This window comes from Bubalus kerabau, chromosome X (genome assembly GCF_029407905.1).
Source record: "Bubalus kerabau isolate K-KA32 ecotype Philippines breed swamp buffalo chromosome X, PCC_UOA_SB_1v2, whole genome shotgun sequence".
Lineage (NCBI taxonomy): Eukaryota > Metazoa > Chordata > Mammalia > Artiodactyla > Bovidae > Bubalus > Bubalus kerabau.
Window position 1 is genome coordinate 113,067,306 of NC_073647.1, and position 19,845 is coordinate 113,087,150.

Here is a 19,845-nt window from a genome sequence, read left to right on the forward strand (position 1 = left end):
ACTCCAGTATTCTTACCTGGAGAATCCCAGGGATGGGGGAGCCTGGTGGGCTGCCATCTATGGGGTCGCACAGAGTCGGACACAACTGAAGCGACTTAGCAGCAGCAGCAGTAACATATAGTACATTCTTTCTCTGACTTATTAGACTAAGCATATTATTCTCTAGGTCCATCCACATTGCTGCAAATGACAATATTTTATTATTTTTATGGCTTCAGGATTTTTTGTGGTTCCACATACATTTTGGGAGGGCTTCCCTCATAGCTTAGTTGGTAAAGAATCTGCCTGCAATGCAGGAGATTCCAGTTCAATTCCTGGGTCGGGAAGATCTGCTGGAGAAGGGATAGGCTACCCATTCCAGTATTCTTGGGCTTCCCTTGTGGCTCAGCAGGTAAAGAATCCACCTGCAATGTGGGAGACCTGGGTTCAATCCTTGGTTGGGAAGATCCCCAGGAGAAGGGAAAGGCTTCCACTCCAATATTCTGGCATGGAGAATTCCATGGACTGTATAGTCCATGGGGTCACAAAGAGTAGGACATGACTGAGCAACTTTCACTTCACATACATTTTGGGATGATTTGTTATAGTTCTGTGAAAAATGTCATGAGTACTTTGGTAGGGATTACTTTAAATCTGTAGATTGCTTTGGGGAGTATGGCCATTTAAACAGTATTACTTCTTCCAGTTCCAGAGCACTGGATATCTTTCCATCCCTTCTTTCATCTCCAATTTCATTCATTAATATTTTATAGTTTTCAGAGTGTAGGTCTTTCAACTCCTTGGTTAAGTTTACTTCTGCATAGCTTTATGTGATTTCTAAATGGTATTTAAAAAAATTTTTCTCTTTCTGATATTTCTCCCCATTACTGGAATCACTTGAGCATAACCTTACCTCCCATGCCTCATTCACCTCAGTTCTGGTGGTTCTGAGTGGTATACTAGGTTGACCAGCAGCCAGAACCTCTCTAAAAGAAGCTGCAGTCGGTATTCAATCTAAAGGGTATTCTTTTACCACAGATAACTTGGACCAGGGCTCCAAGACACTAGAAACCTGCAAGAACATTGGTGGATACTTCAAACCTCAGGGACCAGGAACTGAGCATATTAATGAGGTAAGATCTGTTTTCTTAGTTCCTTTGGAACTTACTGGGCATCCAAGACCATTTATTTTCTCTAAGCTTTCTTTTTATTAGACAAATTGCAAATATTAGAGCTTCCAGTATGTGGAATGGAGACAATTTTTAAAATGGTTTTAAAATGGGTTTATTTTATGACTACCAAAAAAAAATTGGGAGCATTAACCTTTTCTCCCTGAGGTTAATTTTCCTATGAGATAAACTGAAGACTTTTTATGACTTCCACACACCCTGCTGCTGCCAATGTATTTGGCTGCCTTTCCTGTAGCAGACTGGATGGTGGACTGTGAGATTTTTAAGGCATATGTAATTTGATTTACTTTTATTATATCCTCTGGGTTCATGATCATCTTCAGTGCTAACTGGTGGCATGTTTATATGCATTTCCTTGGAGAAGATGTTTTATAAATGCAGATATAATACCTGATGCTTAGGAGTTCAGAGGCTTCTCTACCTCCATGTCTTCATATCCATGTCTGTTGAGTACTTAGGTGAGTGTAGTAAGTGTAGGTTTTTCTTGTTATATCTCTGTGCATGTGCATGCTTGTTCATATATATCTATTAATATATATGCATCTTTGTCCATCTACATATCTGAATTAGAGTACTTCTCTTATGCATGTATGGTTTTCCTTGAGCATGACTACAATGTGTTTTTTTAACTGAAGTTTTTGTTTGTGTGTGCCCCCCTTTCTGTCTCTCCCTTTCTATATATCTATATCTGTCTATATCAATATATTTTTATCTGAGTTTATCTTTGGGTATTTTGACATTTGACACTTTTTTGTATGCATTTGTATCTATGGGCCTGTTAATTTGCATCTTTTTGGTTGAGGTATGTGCAGATATCTGTTTTCTATTATGTCTCTATGTCTGCATGAGTCAGTCTTTGTGGGAACAAGTATCTACAGCTCTGTGGTTAAACCCTGGTGAGAAATTACAGCTAAAATGCAATCCCCAGAGATATCTGACCTAGTGACTTAGCTTTCATTAATCATTACCCTCCAACTTGAATATTCTTGCTCAGAAATAGACATCTAGTCACAGCACTTCAAGCCTGTTTCATGACAAAAACTCTTGGTCAGAGAGAAGTGTCATAAAGTTGAGAGTTTTGTTTTGTTTTGTTAGTTTGGCGCTTGCAAAGTGTGGCCCAGAGGAAAAGTTCTATGGCACTTGGCTTGCCTTCTATTTGCTGCCTCTGCGCACTTGCTTTCTTGCCAGCCTTCCCTCACTTGAGTTCCTTGGTCCAGATTCAAACTGATTCATTACTCCTAATACAAAGGGCATCAACAGACAAATCTGAACACCTGTTTTCATTTCAGCCAGATCTCCATGCTGGTCCTCTTTTTACTCAGAGAACAAATGATCAGCATACTTCTAATCAATAGTTTTTGTATGCTCAAAGGCAACAACTAGTCATGTGTGATAAGGCCCTTGCTTTGGGGAAGCCAGACTTTGTATGGCCTCAGGAAATGAAATCTAGGGAGGTGGTTCCAGCAGGATAAAGTGTCCAGACTCAATGATTAAAGGGAATGATGGAAGTCACCAAGAAAGCCTTGGGGAACTCTATGGCATTCACAATACTTGAAATACTTAAGCAATTGTTTTTGTAGTCCTGGTTCATCCTTGGTCTTTTTATGAGAGTAATAATAGTAATAAAAATGGCTTACATCAAATGGTCTGGATTCTCAGGAAGAAAGGAGCTTTAAAATCCAAGGCTAGAAAGATAATACAGTTAGATGTAGTATAATTAACACAGACTTGATAATCAAGATACCCAAGTCCAATACTGGTTTTGCTAATGTTAGCTAATCTTAAGGTTGTTTAAGATCAACTTGAGACTTATTCTCTGACTCTGTTAAATAGGGGCAATAATACGATGCCTTGCCCTCTCAGGATATGAGGCTCCAAAGAGATGATGGATATGGCCGCATTTTAAAAACTTTAACACATATTATTGTGATCAGAATCTCTACTCTGTAAAAAAAAATTCACCAGATCCAGAGACTGCCTATAACCTAGAGTCAGGAGAAACACATTGGATCCTGAAACTCAAAGCTCATCCTCCCCAACTCTTCTACACTACTTTCTCCTCATCAACTTATTAATAAGAGAGAATCTAGAGTATTTTGGTTCAGCTTTATGAATACATAATTTACTCAAATTAAAACTCACCAAGTTTAAGTATGAAATTTGAGGCAGTTTGAAAAATATGTATAGTCACATAACCACCAACACAATCATGATATAGAACATTTTATCACCCCCAAAATTTCCCTCATGTACCTTTCTATTCCATGCTGTCCTCCCACTCCCCTGGCAGTTACTGATATACTTTTTATCTCTATAATTTTGCCAGAAGTTTTGAACCTGTGATAATTAATTTGTCCTCAAAAAGTTGTGAGGACAGTAATGATCCCTATTCTGAATCTTGCAGGGAACTGAAATGATTTTTTCTAAGTCACTCATTGTATTTATTTATTCATTAATTTCTTCATTCAGAAGACAGACTATGTGCCAGGAACTGAGCTGGGTGCTTGGATACAGAATTTTAAAAGAAAAGTATGCTCTCAAGGAATCCATGGTCTAATTAGGAGAGAACAATAAACCAGTGAGGAATCAGATCAGTGGGATACATCCCAAGAAAAAAACGATCGAGCCCAAGTTTGTAAAAGAAGTGCTTCACTGTTTGAAAAAGTCAAGGAAACAGATTGGATCCTGAATCCCAGAGGAGGTGTTCTTTGAAAAATGATCAGAAGTTCTGAAAATGGTGTGTGTGTTTGGAGTGGGTGGTGATAGGTATGGGATTGTTGTGAAGACAACAATCAGCACATCATGCATGGGAAACTGCAAGATGGATGGATGGGGAGGTGGACATCCTGGAAAATTTAAAAAGAGTCCTAAAAGGCAGGAATACTAGTGGGCTTGATAATAACCATGACATCAAGTTGGCAACTTTTAGGGAGTGCCAGAGTGACAATTATCTTCTGAAACCCTGGGGTATTGGGGCTTTCAAGACTGGAGTTGGACAAAAGTTCAGTGTTGAGAACAGATTTCCTTGCTCAGAACGCAAAGATATATTATCTCAGGACCTGGAGGATCCTGCAAGTTGCCATTTGCATTTTACCAAGAGCACAAGATCAGTAGAGGCTATATTCTTCTCAGCCCACTTTGGCTACATACTCAATATTATGGGAGCTTCAGTTTGTAGGAAACTCAGAGCTGGGACTGATGTGTATGTCATGAAATTTTTATGCTGCCAGCATTGCTGTAGCTGACTATGAACTTTAGAGACAGGTGAACCTCACTCTACCAGAAGCTAAAATATTTCTTGAAGGAAAAGCTTTCCTCAGAAATTGGGCTCTGGAGTCAGACAGGTAGGGATTTCCATCTCTATCCTGGCTTGGATAAGGACCTGAGAGGGTTTTTTCCCCTCCTGATACAAACCAATTCTGAAGAGACCAGCAAACAGAAGAAGCTAAAACAGAGGGAACCTCCTTGAAAGTGAAAGGTGCAATAGATTAAAACCCTGTAGTTAGTACCAACTACATAGGATGGGGCCTATAGATCTTGAGAAATATAAGCCGGATCAAGGAACTATCCGAAAATGAACTGACCCCACACTGCCCACAACAACACCAGAGAAAGTCCTAGATATATTTTTACTATTGTTTTGATCTATTTAAACTATCCAGAAAGTGTTGAACTATTTTTGATGAACTTGTTTCCTACACTGTGGCTACATGGCCACTCTAGGCAGCCTAGCTAGTAGAACTTCCTTGAGGTGCTTAGCCATGCTCCACTGACTAAGCATAGGACTGACTGATCAGTTAATTTAACTCTCATCAGCTTAATAGGGATTACATGAGTGCCTACTTTGTCCCAGGTCCTGTGCTGAGCCCTCAAGATATAGGGAAAAGTCAAACCCAGTTCCTTTCCTCAAGAGACTCCCACTCCAGTGGTGAAGAAAGACACAGTTTCTTCTAACTTAAAACCAGTCTCCCCTTTTTCTGTCTGTATTAGTTAAGGCTCTCCAAAGAACAGAACCAATACATATTTGTATTTAATCACATACATAAAGAGATTTATTATGAGGAATTGGTTCATATAATTGTGGAGGCTGGAAAATCCTATCTACAGACTGCACCAAGTGGGCTGAAAACTCAAGGGAAGTCAGTATTCCATTTAGAAGGAGGAAGAACTGAAGTTCCAGTTAAAATCAAAAGGCAGTGCACTGTGAAATACTTTTTGCTTGGGGGCTTCTATTTAGGCCTTTAACTGATTAGAAGAGGCCCACACATATTATAGAGGGAAATCTAATTTACTGATTAAAAAGTTAATCTAGTGAAAACATTCAGGAAGAAACACTCACACAAACCTATTTAAAACAAAATGAGAAGGAAATAGTCATGATAATTATAGTCCTCATTCCTATAACTGGTCACATAGTCATAGCTAGTATTCATAACCACATTCTTCCACTGTCCATTCAGTATTCCCTTTACTCTCAACAAGCACCTCAGCTGGCTGTAGTTCTTTGCCTGACAGAGTGACCCAAACCTTCATTTCTGAAAAGTCCAGGTCATTAGCAGTCCTACGTGGCTTGGGTTGTCATAGTTTTCCACTGACTTTAATCACTGGCATGGTAATAGTAAAAGATGCCATAAGGGATCTCATGTATTCCAGACATGCTCTTCCTTACTTCCATTGTGAAGTAACAGTCCAATTCCTCCTTGATAGTCAGGCATGATCACCCCAACCAGCACAGTAAATCCCATATTTCCCAATTGATTTAGAGACAAAATTTTGAGGACCTAAGTAGAAGTCCTATACGTGTGCTATGAAATCCTGGATAAGTTACATCTGACTAGTGGTACAGGGGGCAGAAGAGAATCATGTAAAATTTCATGGACTGCTCACTTTTGAGCTGGGCTTTGAAGGACCCTCTAGAAATTCAGTGCTGACTTAAACCAAGGATATCCTCAAAGGGAAGATACAAGGACTTTGAATGAGAAACTGCTATGTGCTCTGCCCTAGCCAAAGCATGTAAAACACATGCTTAGTTAAACTGGGAAATCAGAGAAGGTGGAACTCAAGTTATTTTCTTACCTGAAGCCAGTGTTCTACACTCTGTCCTCTCTCCATCTCTTACAGTGTTCTCTTTATTTCTTAATTTTTATTTTTAATTAATTAATTTTAATTAGCATACCAAGGAAACATTTCATGCAAAGGCAGGCTCAATAAAGCACAGAAATGGTATGGACCTAACAGAGGCTGGAGATATTAAGAAGAGGTCACAAGAATACACAGAAGAACTATACAAAAAAGATCTTCACAACCCAGATAATCATAATGGTGTGATCACTAACACTCACCTAGAGCCAGATATCCTGGAGTGTGAAGTCAAGTGGGCATTAGGGGAGGGAGGAGGGAGGAGGGTTCAGGATGGGGAACACATGTATACCTGTGGCAGATTCATTTTGATATTTGGCAAAACTAATACAGTTATGTAAAGTTTAAAAATAAAATAAAATTTAAAAAAAAAGAAAGCATCACTATGAACAAAGCTAGTGGGGGTGACGGAATTCCAGTTGAGCTATTTCAAATCCTGAAAGATGATGCTGTGAAAGTGCTGCACTCAATATGCCAGCAAATTTGGAAAACTCAGCAGTGGCCACAGGACTGGAAAAGGTCAGTTTTCATTCCAATCCCAAATAAAGGCAATGCCAAAGAATGCTCAAACTACCACACAATTGCACTCATCTCACACACTAGTAAAGTAATGCTTAAAATTCTCCAAGCCAGACTTCAGCAATACATGAACTGTGAACTTCCAGATGTTCAGGCTGGTTTTAGAAAAGGCAGAGGACCAGAGATCAAATTGCCAACATATGCTAGATCATCGAAAAAGCAAGAGAGTTCCAGAAAAACATCTATTTCTGCATTATTGACTATGCCAAGGCCTTTGACTGTGTGGATCACGATAAACTGTGAAAAATTCTGAAAGAGATGGGAAAAGCATACCATCTGAACTGTCTCTTGAGAAACCTGTATGCAGGTCAGGAAACAACACTTAGAACTGGACATGGAACAACAGACTGGTTCCAAATAGGAAAAGGGGTACATCAAGGCTGTATTGGAGAAGGCAATAGCACCCCACTCCAATACTCTTGCCTGGAAAATCCCATGGGCAGAGGAGCCTGGTAGGCTGCAGTCCATGCGGCCGCTAAGAGTCGGTCACGACTGAGCGGCTTCACTTTCACTTTTCACTTTCATGCATTGGAGAAAGAAATGGCAACCCACTCCAGTGTTCTTGCCTGGAGAATCCCAGGGACGGGGGAGCCTGGTGGGCTGCCTTCTATGGGGTCGCACAGAGTCGGACACAACTGAAGTGACTTAGCAGCAGCAGTAGCAGCAAGGCTGTATATTGTCACCCTGCTTATTTAACTTATATGCAGAGTACATCATGAGAAACGCTGGGCTGGAGGAAGCACAAGCTGGAATCAAGATTGCCAGGAGAAATGTCAATAACCTCAGAGATGCAGATGACACCACCCTTTGGCAGAAAGTGAAGGGGAACTAAAAATCCTCTTGATGAAAGTAAAAGAGGAGAGTGAAAAAGTTGGCTTAAAGCTCAATATTCAGAAAACTAAGATCATGGCATCTGGTCCCATCACTTCATGGCAGATAGATGAGGAAACAGTGGAAACAGTGGCTGACTTTTTTTGCAGGGCTCCAAAACCATTGCAGATGGTGACCGCAGCCACAAAATTAAAAGACGCTTACTCCTTGGAAGAAAAATTATGACCAACCTAGACTGCATATTAAAAAGCAGAGACATTACTTTGCCAACAAAGATTCGTCTAGTCAAGGCTATGGTTTTTCTAGTGGTCACATATGGATGTGAGAGTTGAACTATTAAAAAAACCTGAGTGCTGAAGAATTGATGCTTTTGAACTGTGGTGTGGAGAAGACGTCCCTTGGACTGCAAGGAGATCCAACCAGTCTATCATAAAGGAGATCAGTCCTGGGTGTTCATTGGAAGGACTGATGTTGAAGCTGAAACTCCATTAATTTGGCCACCTGATGTGAAGAGCTGATTCATTTGAAAAGACCTTGATACTGGGAAAGATTGAGGGCAGGAGAAGGGAATGACAGAGAATGAGATGGTTGGATGCCATCACCGACTCAATGGACGTGGATTTGGGTGGGCTCAGAGAGTTGGTGATGGACAGGGAGGCCTGGTGAGCTGCGGTTCATGGGGTTGCAAAGAGTTGGACACGACTGAGTGACTGAAGTGAGGTAATTACTTTACAATATTGTAGTGGTTTTGGCCCTACATCGACATGAATCAGTCATGAGTGCACATGTGTTCCACATCCAGAAGCCCCCTCCCACCTCCCTCCCCATCCCATCCCTTAGGGTCATCCCAGTGCACCAGCCCTGAGCACCCTGTCTCATGCATCGAACCTGGACCACCGATCCACTTCACATATGATAATATACACTTTTCAACGCTACCCTCTCAAATCATCCCACCCTTGCCTTCTCCCACAGAGTCCAAAGGATTGTTATTTACATCTGTATTTCGTTTGCTGTTTCACATATAGTGTCATCATTACCATCTTTCTAAATTTCATATATATGCATTAATACACTGTATTGGTGTATTTCTTTCTGATATACTTCACTTTGTATAATAGGCTCCAATTTCATCCACCTCATTAGAACTGATTCAAATGCATTATTTTTAATCGCAGAGCAATATTCCATTGTGTATATGAAATATACAGCTTTCTTATCACAAAGGTTATCACAGCTTTCTTATCCATTTATCTGCTGATGGACATCTAGGTTGCTTCCATGTCCTGCCTATTGTAAACAGTGCTGCTATGAACATTGGGGTACACGTGTCTCTTTCAATTCTGGTTTCCTCAGTGTGTGTGCCCAGTATTGGGATTTCTGGGTCGTATGGCAGTTCTATTTCCAGTTTTTAAAGGAATCTCCACACTGTTCTCCATAGTGGCTGTACTAGTTTGCATTCACACCAACAGTGTAAGAGGGTTCCCTTTTCTCCACACCCTCTCCAGCATTTATTGCTTGTAGACTTTTGGATAACAGCCATTCTGACTGGCGTGAAATGGTACCTCATTGTGGCTTTGATTTGCATTTCTCTAATAATGAATGATGGTGAGCATCTTTTCATGTGTTTGCTACTCTTCTGTATGTCTTCTTTGGAGAAATGTCTTTTTAGTTCTTTGGCCCATTTTTTGATTGGGTAGTTTATTTTCCTGAATTGAGCTGCAGGAGCTGCTTGTATATTTTTGAGATGAATTCTTTGTCAGTTGCTTCGTTTGCTATTATCTTCTTCCATTCTGAAGGCTGTCTTTTTACCTTGATTACAGTTTCCTTTTTTGTTCAAAAGCTTTTAATTTGCTGGAAGATTTCAGATTACAGTTTCGATTTCCATGCTTGTGATGGGTTTGTTAAGATTTTCTATTTCTTCCTGGTTCAGTTTTGGAAAGTTATACTTTTCTAAGAATTTGTTCATTTCGTCCCAGTTTTCTATTTTATTGGCATATAGTTGCTGATAGTAGTTTCTTATGATCCTTTGTATTTCTGTGTTGTCTGTTGTGATTTCTCCATTTTCATTTCTAATTTTGTTGTTTGATTCTTCTCCCTTTTTTTATTGATGAATCTGGCTAATGGTTTGTCTATTTATTTACCTTCTCAAAGAACCAGCTTTTAGTTTTGTTAATTTTTTTTTTTTGCTAAGGTCTCCTTTGTTTCTTTTTCATTCATTTCTGCCCTAATTTTTATGATTTCTTTCTTTCTACTAATCCTAGGGTTATAGATTTCTTCTTTTTCCTAATTCTTTTAGGTTTAGAGTTAGGTTATTTATTTAATTTTTCCCCTGTTTCGTGAGGTAAGTTTGTATTGCTATTAACCTTCCCCTTAGCACTGCTTTTACTGAGTCCCATGTTTTCAGTTGTTGTGTTTTCATTTTCATCCATTTCTATGCATGTTTTGATTTCTTTTTTGATTTCTTCTGTGATTTGTTGGTTATTCAGAAGCGTGTTGTTTAGCATCCATATATTTGTATTTTTAATATTTTTTTTCCTGTAGTTGACATCTAATCTTACCACATTGTGATCAGAAAAGATGCATGGAATGATTTCATTTATTTGAATTTACCAAGACTAGATTTATGGCCTAGGATGTAATCTATCCTAGAAATGTTCTGTGCACACTTGAGAAAAAGTTGAAATTCATTGTTTTGAGTGAAATGTCCTGTAGATATCAATTAGGTCTAACTGGTCTGTTGTATCATTTAAAGTTTGTGTTTCCTTGTTAATTTTCTGTTTAGTTGATCTATCCATAGGTGTGAGTGGGGTATTAAAGTCTCCCACTCTTATTGTGTTACTGTTAATTTCTCACCTCATACTTGTTAGCATTACATATTGTGGTGCTCCTATGATGGGTACATATATATTTATAATTGCTATATATTCTTCTTGGATTGACCCTTTTATCATTATGTAGTATTCTTCTTTGTCTCTTTTCATGGCCTTCATTCAAAATCTATTTTATCTGATATGAATATTGCTACTTCTGCTTTCTTTTGGTCTCCATTTGCATGAAATATCTTTTTACAGCCCTTCATTTTCAGTCTGTATGTGTCCCTTGTTTTGAGGTGGGTCTCTTGTAGACAGCATATATAGGGGTCTTGTTTTTGTATCCATTCAGCCAGCCTTTGTCTTTTGGTTGGGGCAATCAACCCAATTACATTTAAGGTAATTATTGATAAGTACGATCCCGTTGCCAATTACGTTGTTGTTTTGAGTTCGAGTTTATACACCTTTCCTGTGTTTCCTGTGCAGGGAAGATCCTGTAGGATTTGTTGGAGAACTGGTTTGGTGGTGCTGAATTCTCTCAGCCTTTGCTTGCCTGTAAAGCTTTTGATTTCTACCTCACATTTGAATGAAATCCTTTCTGGGTACAGTAATCTGGGTTATAGGTTTTTCTCTTTCATCACTTTAAAGTATGTCCAGCCATTCCCTTCTGGCCTGAAGAGTTTCTATTGAAAGATCAGCTGTTATTCTTATGGGAATCCCCTTGTGTGTTATTTGTTGCTTTTCCCTTGCTGCTTTTAATATTTGTTCTTTGTGTTTGATCTTTGTTAATTTGATTAAAATGTGTCTTGGGGTGTTTCACCTTGGGTTTATCCTGTTTGGGACTCTCTGGGTTTCTTGAACTTGGGTGATTACTTCCTTCCCTATTTTAGGGAAGTTTTCAACCATTATCTCCTCAAGTATTTTCTCATGGTCTTTCTTTTTGTCTTCTTCTTCTTCTGGGACTCCTATGATTCGAATGTTGGGGCGTTTAACATTGTCCCAAAGGTCTCTGAGATTGTCCTCAGTTCTTTTAATTAGTTTTTCTTTTTTCCTCTCTGTTTCATTTATTTCTACCATTCTACCTTCTACCTCACTTATCCTATCTTCTACCTCTGTTATTCTACTGTTGGTTCACTCCAGAGTGTTTTTGATCTCATTTATTGCATTATTCATTATATAGTGACTCTTTTTTATTTCTTCTAGGTCCTCATTAAACCTTTCTTGCATCTTCTCAATCCTTGTCTCCAGGCTATTTATCTGTAACTCCATTTTGTTTTCAAGACTTTGGATCATTTTCACTATCATTTTTCAGAATTCTTTATCAGGTAGATTCCCTATCTCTTCCTCTTTTGTTTGATATAGTGGGCATTTATCCTGTTCCTTTACCTGCTGGGTATTTCTCTGCCTCTTCATCTTGTTTATATTGCTGTGTTTGGGGTGACCTTTCCATATTCTGGGCTTCCCTGGTGGCTCAGAGGTTAAAGCATCTGCCTGGAATGCGGGAGACCCAGGTTTGATCTCTGGGTTGGGAAGATCCCCTGGGGAAGGAAATGGTAACCCACTCCAGTACTCTTGCCTGGAGAATCTCATGGAGGGAGGAGCCTGGTAGGCTACAGTCCATGAGGTCGCAAAGAGTTGGACACGACTGAGCGGCTTCACTTTCACTGTCCATATTCTGGCAGTTTGTGGAGTTCTCTTTATTGTGGAGTTTCCTCCCTGTGGGTAGGGTTGTGTGGGTGGGTTGTAAAGGTTTCCTGGTTAGGGAAGCTTGTGTCAGTGTTTGGTGGGTGGAGCTGGATTTCTTCTCTCTGAAGTGCAATGAGGTGTCTAGTAATGAGTTATGAGATGTCAGTGGGTTTGGAGTAACTTTGGGCAGCCTGCATATTGAAGCTCAGGGCTATGTTCCTGTGTTGCTGGAGAATTTGCATGGTATGTCTTGCTCTGGAGCTTGTTGGCCCTTGGGTGGAGCTTGGTTTCAGTATAGGTATGGAGGCTTTTGGATGAGCTCTTGTCAATTAATGTTCCATGGAGTCAGGAGTTCCCTGGTATTCTCAGGATTTGGACTTAACCCTCCTGCCTCTGGTTTTCAGTCTTATTCTTACAGTAGCCTCAAGACTTCTCCATCTATACAGCATCAGTGATAAAACATCTAGGTTAAAGATGCAAGTTTCTCCACAGTAAGGGACACCCAGAGAGGGTCACAGAGAGGGACACCCAGAGAGGTTCACAGAGTTACATAGAGAAGAGAAGAGGGACGAGGGAGATAGAGATGACCAGTAGAAGAGGGGGAGTCAAAAGTAGAGATGCAGATCTAGTCAGTGATCAGTTCCCTAAGTGTTCTCCACAGCCCAGAATATCCAAAGAGATTCACAGAATTGGGTACAGAAGAGAAGGGGGAAGGAGGCGATAGAGGTGACCTGGGGGAGAAAAAGGAGAGTCAAAAAGGGGAGAGGGCAATCAAGCCGGCAATCACACTCCTAAGTAAAAATGGGTACTGAAAATTAGATTTGTAAAGGTACAAAATTGATAACAAAGACTAAAAGGCAAAGATTAAAAATCTAGTGTAAAGGTCAGATCTTCAAAAATACAATATTAAAAAAAATCACAAAAATTATAAAAAGTATATATGAAATTTGCTTTAAACATAGGGTCTTTTTTTTGCAAGGTAATAGTAGGTTATAAAAATGAAAATTAAAAGAGTAATAAAGGACTTAAAATTAAAAATTTTAAAAATGGTAATAGTAAAATATATCTAGGAATTTCTCTGGAGCTGTTGCGGACACTGTGGGGTCAGTTCAGTTTCAGATCATTCCTTGTCCCTCTTTTTGAGGTCTGTAGGCCCCTTCTAATGTAGTTGGTGCTAGCTACAGGGATTTAACCTGTTGCACCTGTCACTTCCCAAGCAGTTCCCTCTGTTTGTTTTGGCCCCTTCTGTTTGCAAGTCTCTTCAGTGTATAATTTCCACTCTGACACAAGGGGGTGGAGGTGGTCACTTATTTAGGCTCACTTTTTCAGTTGTGCTGTGGGGAGGAAGGAACACTGCAAACAAATATCACTGGCATGTGTGGGGAGTGCTCGCAGTGTCTGGGCCACACTGGGTTTTCCCCCACTCATGGCATGTGTGCTTTCGTGGTCTACACTGCTCAAGCTCCAGGTTGCTCTGCAGGGGAACTGTCTAAAGTGCAGCACACCAGGCTTTCCTGTTCTTCACCATCTTCCAGAGTTTGTTCCAACTCATGTCCACTGAGTCAGTGATGCCATCCAACCATCTCACCCCCTTCTCCTCCTGCCTTCAATCTTTCCCAGTATCAGTATTTTCCAATGAGTTAGATCTTTGCATCAGGTGGCCAAAGTATTGGGACTTTGGCTTCACCATCAATCCTTCCAAAGAATATTCATGGCTGATTTACTTTAATATTGATTGGTTTGATCTCCTTGCTTTCCAAGGAACTCTCAAGAGTCTTCTCCAGCACCGTAGTTCGAAAGCATCATTTTTATGGCTCTCAGCCTTGTTTATGATCCAACTCTCACATCCATACATGACTACTGGAAAAAACATAGCTTGACTATATGGACCATTGTTGGCAAAGTGATGTCTCTGTTTTTCAAAATACTGTCTAGGTTTGTCATAGCTTTTCTCCCAAGGAGCAAGTGTCTTTTAATTTCATGTATACAGTCACTACACACAGTGAATTTGGAGGCCATGAAAATAAAGTTTGTCACTGTTTCCATTTTTTCCCCATCTATTTGCCATAAAGTGATGGGACAGGGTGCCATGATTTTCATTTTTTGAATGTTGGATTTTAAGCCAGGTTTTTCACTCTCCTCTTTCATCTTCCTCAATGGGGCTCTTTAGTTAGTTCCTCTTCACTTTCTGCATTAAGGATATGTCATCTGCTTATCTTAAGTTAATGATATTTTTCCTGGCAATTTTGATTCCAGCTTGTGATTCATCCAGTCTGGTATTTCACATCATGTACTTTTGAACTGTGGTGTTGGAGAAGACTCTTAAGGGTCCCTTGGACTGCAAGGAGATCCAACCAGTCCATTCTAAAGATATACCCTGAGTGTTCTTTGGAAGGAATGATGCTAAAGCTGAAACTCCAGTACTTTGGCCACCTCATGCGAAGAGTTGACCCATTGGAAAAGACTCTGATGCTGGGAGGGATTGAGGGCAGGAGGAAAAGGGGACAACAGAGGATGAGATGGCTGGATGGCATCACTGACTCGATGGACGTGAGTTTGAGTGAACTCCGGGAGATGGTGATGAACAGAGAGGCTTGGCATGCTGCAATTCATGAGGTCGCAAAGAGTCGGACACGACTGAGCAACTGAACTGAACTCTGCCTATAAGTTAAATAAGCAAAGTGATGATATAAAGCTTTCACATATTCCTTTCCCAATTTGAAACCAGTCCATTGTTCCATGTCCAGTTCTAACTGTTGTTTCTTGTCCTACATACAGATTTCTCAGGATGCAGGTAAGGTGGTCTGGTATTTCCATCTCTTTAAGAATTTTCCAGTTTGTTGTGATTCACAACAAAGTCATAAACTAAAGTCAAAGACTTTAGTGTAGTAATGTAGCAGATGCTTTTCTGGAATTCCCTTGCTTTTTCTGTGATCAAATGGATGTTGATAAATTGATCTCTGGTTCTTCTGTCTTTTCTAAATTCAGCTTCTACATCTGAAATTTCTCAGATCAGATACTGTTGAAGTCTAGCTTGAAGGATGTTGAGCATTACCTTGCTAGCATGTGAAATTAAAACAATTGTGTAGTAGTTTGAACATTTTTTGCCATTGCCCTTCTTTGTCATTGGAATGAAAACTGTCCTTTTCCAGTCCTGTGGCCACTGCTGATTTTTCCAAGTTTGCTGGCATATTGAGTGTGGCACTTTCACAGCATCATCTTTTAGGATTTGAAATAGCTCAGCTGGAATTCCACCACCTCCACTAGCTTTGTTGGTAGTAATATTTCCTAATGTCCACTTGACTTCAGACTGCAAGATGTCTGGCTCTATGTGAGTGACCACGCCATTGTGGCTATCCAGGTCATTAAGACCTTTTTTGTACAACTCTTCCATGTATTCTTGCCACCTTGTTTAATACCTTCTGCTTCTGGACCTTAAATGTGAATGGACTAAATATTCCAACCAAAAGACATAGAGTGACTGAGTGGATACCAAAACAAGACAAATATATATGCTCTCTACAAGAAACCAACTTCAGACCTAGGGATATATATAGACTGAAAGTGGGGGCATGAAAAAACATAGTCCATGCAATGGAAATCAAAAGAAAGCTGGAGTAGAAATAGTCACATCAGAAAAAAATAGACTTTGTAATAAAGACTGTTGCAAGAGATAAGGAAGGACATTAGATAATGATCAAAGGATAAATCTGAGAAGATAAAACAGTTGTGAATATTTATGTACCCAACACTGGAGAAGGCAATGGCAACCCACTCCAGTAATCTTGCCTGGAAAATCCCATGGGTGGAGGAGCCTGGTAGGCTGCAGTCCATAGGGTTGCTAAGAGTCGGCCATGACTGAGCAACTTCACTTTCACTTTTCATTTTCATGCATTGGAGAAGGAAATGGCAACCCACTCCAGTATTCTTGCCTGGAGAATCCCAGGGACAGAGGAGCCTAGTGGGCTCCTGTCTATGGGGTTGCACAGAGTCAGACACAACTGAAGCAACTTAGCAGCAGCAGCAGCATGTACCCAACAGAGAAGCATCTTGATACTTAAGACAAATGCTAACTGGCATAAGAGCTGAAATCAATGGTAACACCATAATAGTGGGGGACTTTAACACCCTGACTTCCCTGGTGGTTCAGATGGTAAAAACGTCTGCCTACAATTCAGGAGACCCAGGTTCGATCCCTGGGCTGGGAAGATCCCCTGGAGAAAGAAATGGCAACCCACTCTAGTATTCTTGTCTGGAAAATCCCATGGACAGAGGAGCCTGGTAGGCTACAGTCCATGGGGTCACAAAGAGTTGGACATTACTGAGCGACTTCACTTTCATTTTAACACCCCACTTACTCCAATGCACAGACCATCCAGACAAAGAATTTAAAAAACAAAAGCCTTAAATGACACATTATACCAGATAGAATTAATTTATATTTAGAAGACATCCCAAATGAAAGCAGCAAAATATACTTTCTTCTCAAATGCACTAGGAACATTCTCCAGGATAGATCTTATCTCAGATCAGAAATCAAGTCTCTGTAAATTTAAGAAAATTGAAATCATATTAAGCATTTTTCCAACCACAAATTTTAAAATCAATTATAGGAAAAGCTGTAAAAAACCCAAACACATGGAGGCTAAACAGTATGCTACTAAATAACCAATGGATCATTGAAGAAATCAAAGATGAAATTTTAAAATATCTAGAAATAAATGACGATGAAAACATGGTGACCCCAAACCTATGGAATGCAGCAAAAGCAACTCTAAGAGGGAAATTTATAGCAATACAATCTCATCTCAAGAAAGGAGAAAAATCTCAAATAAACAACCTAACTTGACACCTAAATCAACTAGAGAGAAAAGAACAAACAAAACCCAAACTAGTTGAAGAAAAGAAATCATAAAGATCAGAGCAGAAGTAAATGAAATAAAAATGAAGAAAACAATAGCAAAGATCAATGAAACTAATAGTTCTTTGAGAAAAACAAAGCTAAAAAAACTTTAGCCAGACTCATCAAGAGAAAAAAGGAGAGGATCAAATCAGTAAAAGTAGAAACGAAGAAGGTATGTTACAACTGTCACAGCACAAATACAAAGGATCATAAGAGAATACTACAAGCAACTATATGCCAATAAAATGGCCAACTGGGAAAAAAAATGGACAAATTCTTAAAGAGATACTATCTTCCAATACTGAACCAGAAGAAAGAAAATGTGAACAGACCAATCACAATTAATGAAACTGAAACTGATTAATAATTTTCCAACAAACATAAGTCCAGCACCAGATGGCTTCACAGGCAAATTCTATCAAACATTTAGAGAAGAGCTAATACATATCCTTCTCAAACTCTTCCAAAAATTAGTAGACAAAGGACCACTCCCAAACTGATTTTATGAGGGTATCATCACCCTGATACCAAAGCCAGGCAAAGATACCACACCAAAAAAAGTTACAGGCCAACATCACTGATAAATATAGATGCAAAAATCCTCAACAAAATAGCAAACCAAATCCAACAATATATTGAAGGTATTATATACCCTGATCAATTTGGATTTATCCCAGGGGTGCAAGGATTCTTCAAGACATGAAAATCAATCTATGTGATACACTATATTAACAAATTAAAGAATAAAAACCATATAAACATATCAATAAATACAGAAAAACTTATAATAAAATTCAACACTCATTTATGTTAAAAACTCTCCAAAAGTGGCCTTAGACAGAACCTACCACAACATAATAAAGGCCATATATGACAAACCTACAGCTAATAACATACTCAGTGTTGAAAAGATGAAAGCATTTCCTCTAAGATCAGCAACAAGATAAGGATGTTACTCGTATCACTTTTGTTCAACACGCTTTTGGAAGTCCTAGACACAGATAGCAGAGAAGAAAAAGAAATAAAAGGAATCCATATTGGGGAAGAAGAAGTCAAACTGTCACTGTTTGCAAATGACATGATATTATATATAGAAAATCATAAAGATGCTCCTAGAAAACTAGTAGAGCTCATCAATGAATTTGATAAAGTTACAGGATGCAAAATTAATACAGATAAATCTCTTGCATTCATATACGCTAACAAAGAAAGTTAAAGAGAAATTAAGGAAACAATTTCATTTAATACCACATGAAAAAATAAAATATTTAGGAATAAAGGAGCCAAAAGACCTGCACTCAGAAAGCTGTAATATATTGGTGACAGAAATTAAGGACAACACAAATACATGGAGAAATATACCACGTTCTTGGATTGGAAGAATCAATATTTTGAAAATGACTGTACTACCCAAAGAAATCTACAGATTCAGTGAAATCCCTATCAAATTACCTATGGAATTTCTCACAGAATTATAACAAATTATTTTGCAATTTTTATGGAAATACAAAAGACTCTGAAAAGCCAAAACAGTCTTTTTGAGAAAGAAAAATGTGCCTGGAGGAATCAGGCTACCTGACTTTAGACTATACTAGAAAGGTACAGTAATCAAATAAGATGGTACTGGTACAAAAACAGAAATATAGGCCAATGGAATAGCATCAGTTCAGTTCAGTTCAGTTGCTCAGTCATGTCCAACTCTTAGTGACCCCATGAATCGTAGCACGCCAGGCCTCCCTGTCCATCACCAACTCCCGGAGTTCACCCAGACTCACGTCCATCGAGTCAGTGATGCCATCCAGCCATCTCATCCTCTGCCGTCCCCTTCTCCTCCTGCCCCCAACCCCTCCCAGCATCAGAGTCTTTTCCAATGAGTCAACTCTTCGCATGAGGTGGCCAAAGTACTGGAGTTTCAGCTTTAGCATCATTCCTTCCAAAGAAATCCCAGGGCTGATCTCCTTCAGAATGGACTGGTTGGATCTCCTTGCAGTCCAAGGGACTCTCAAGAGTCTTCTCCAGCACCACAGTTCAAAAGCATCAATTCTTCGGCACTCAGCCTTCTTCACAATCCAACTCTCACATCCATACGTGACCACAGGAAAAACCATAGCCTTGACTAGACGAACCTTTGTTGACAAAGTAATGTCTCTGCTTTTGAATATGCTATCTAGGTTGGTCATAACTTTCCTTCCAAGGAGTAAGCATCTTTTAATTTCATGGCTGCCGTCACCATCTGAAGTGATTTTGGAGCCCAAAAAAATAAAGTCAGCCACTGTTTCCACTGTTCCCCCATCTATTTCCCATGAAGTGATGGGACCAGATGCCATGATCTTTGTTTTCTGAATGTTGAGCTTTAAGCCAACTTTTTCACTCTCCATTTTCACTTTCATCAAGAGGCTTTTTGGTTCCTCTTCACTTTCTGCCATAAGGATGGTGTCATCTATATCTGAGGTTATTGATATTTCTCCTGGCAATCTTGATTCCAGCTTGTGCTTCTTCCAGCCCAGCCTTTCTCATGATGTACTCTGCATAGAAGTTAAATAAGCAGGGTGACAATATACAGCCTTGACGTACTCCTTTTCCTATTTGGAACCAGTCTGTTGTTCCATGTCCAGTTCTAACTGTTGCTTCCTGACCTGCATACAGATTTCTCAAGAGGCAGATCAGGTGGTCTGCTATGCCCATCTCTTTCGGAATTTTCCACAGTTTATTGTGATCCACACAG

The 19,845-nt window shown here is 39.5% G+C and overlaps 1 protein-coding gene across 4 annotated transcripts in view; it reads left to right on the forward strand.

Annotated features, from left to right (window-relative positions):
- The window catches only part of ARHGEF9 (Cdc42 guanine nucleotide exchange factor 9), a 547,099-nt gene that overhangs the window by 233,290 nt on the left and 293,964 nt on the right, over positions 1 to 19,845 (forward strand). For all 4 annotated transcript variants that reach the window (XM_055564524.1, XM_055564523.1, XM_055564525.1 and 1 more), the window contains one exon: positions 1,018 to 1,112. In XM_055564524.1, the coding sequence (XP_055420499.1) occupies positions 1,018 to 1,112 (95 nt within the window). The remainder of the gene's footprint in view (positions 1 to 1,017; positions 1,113 to 19,845) is intronic.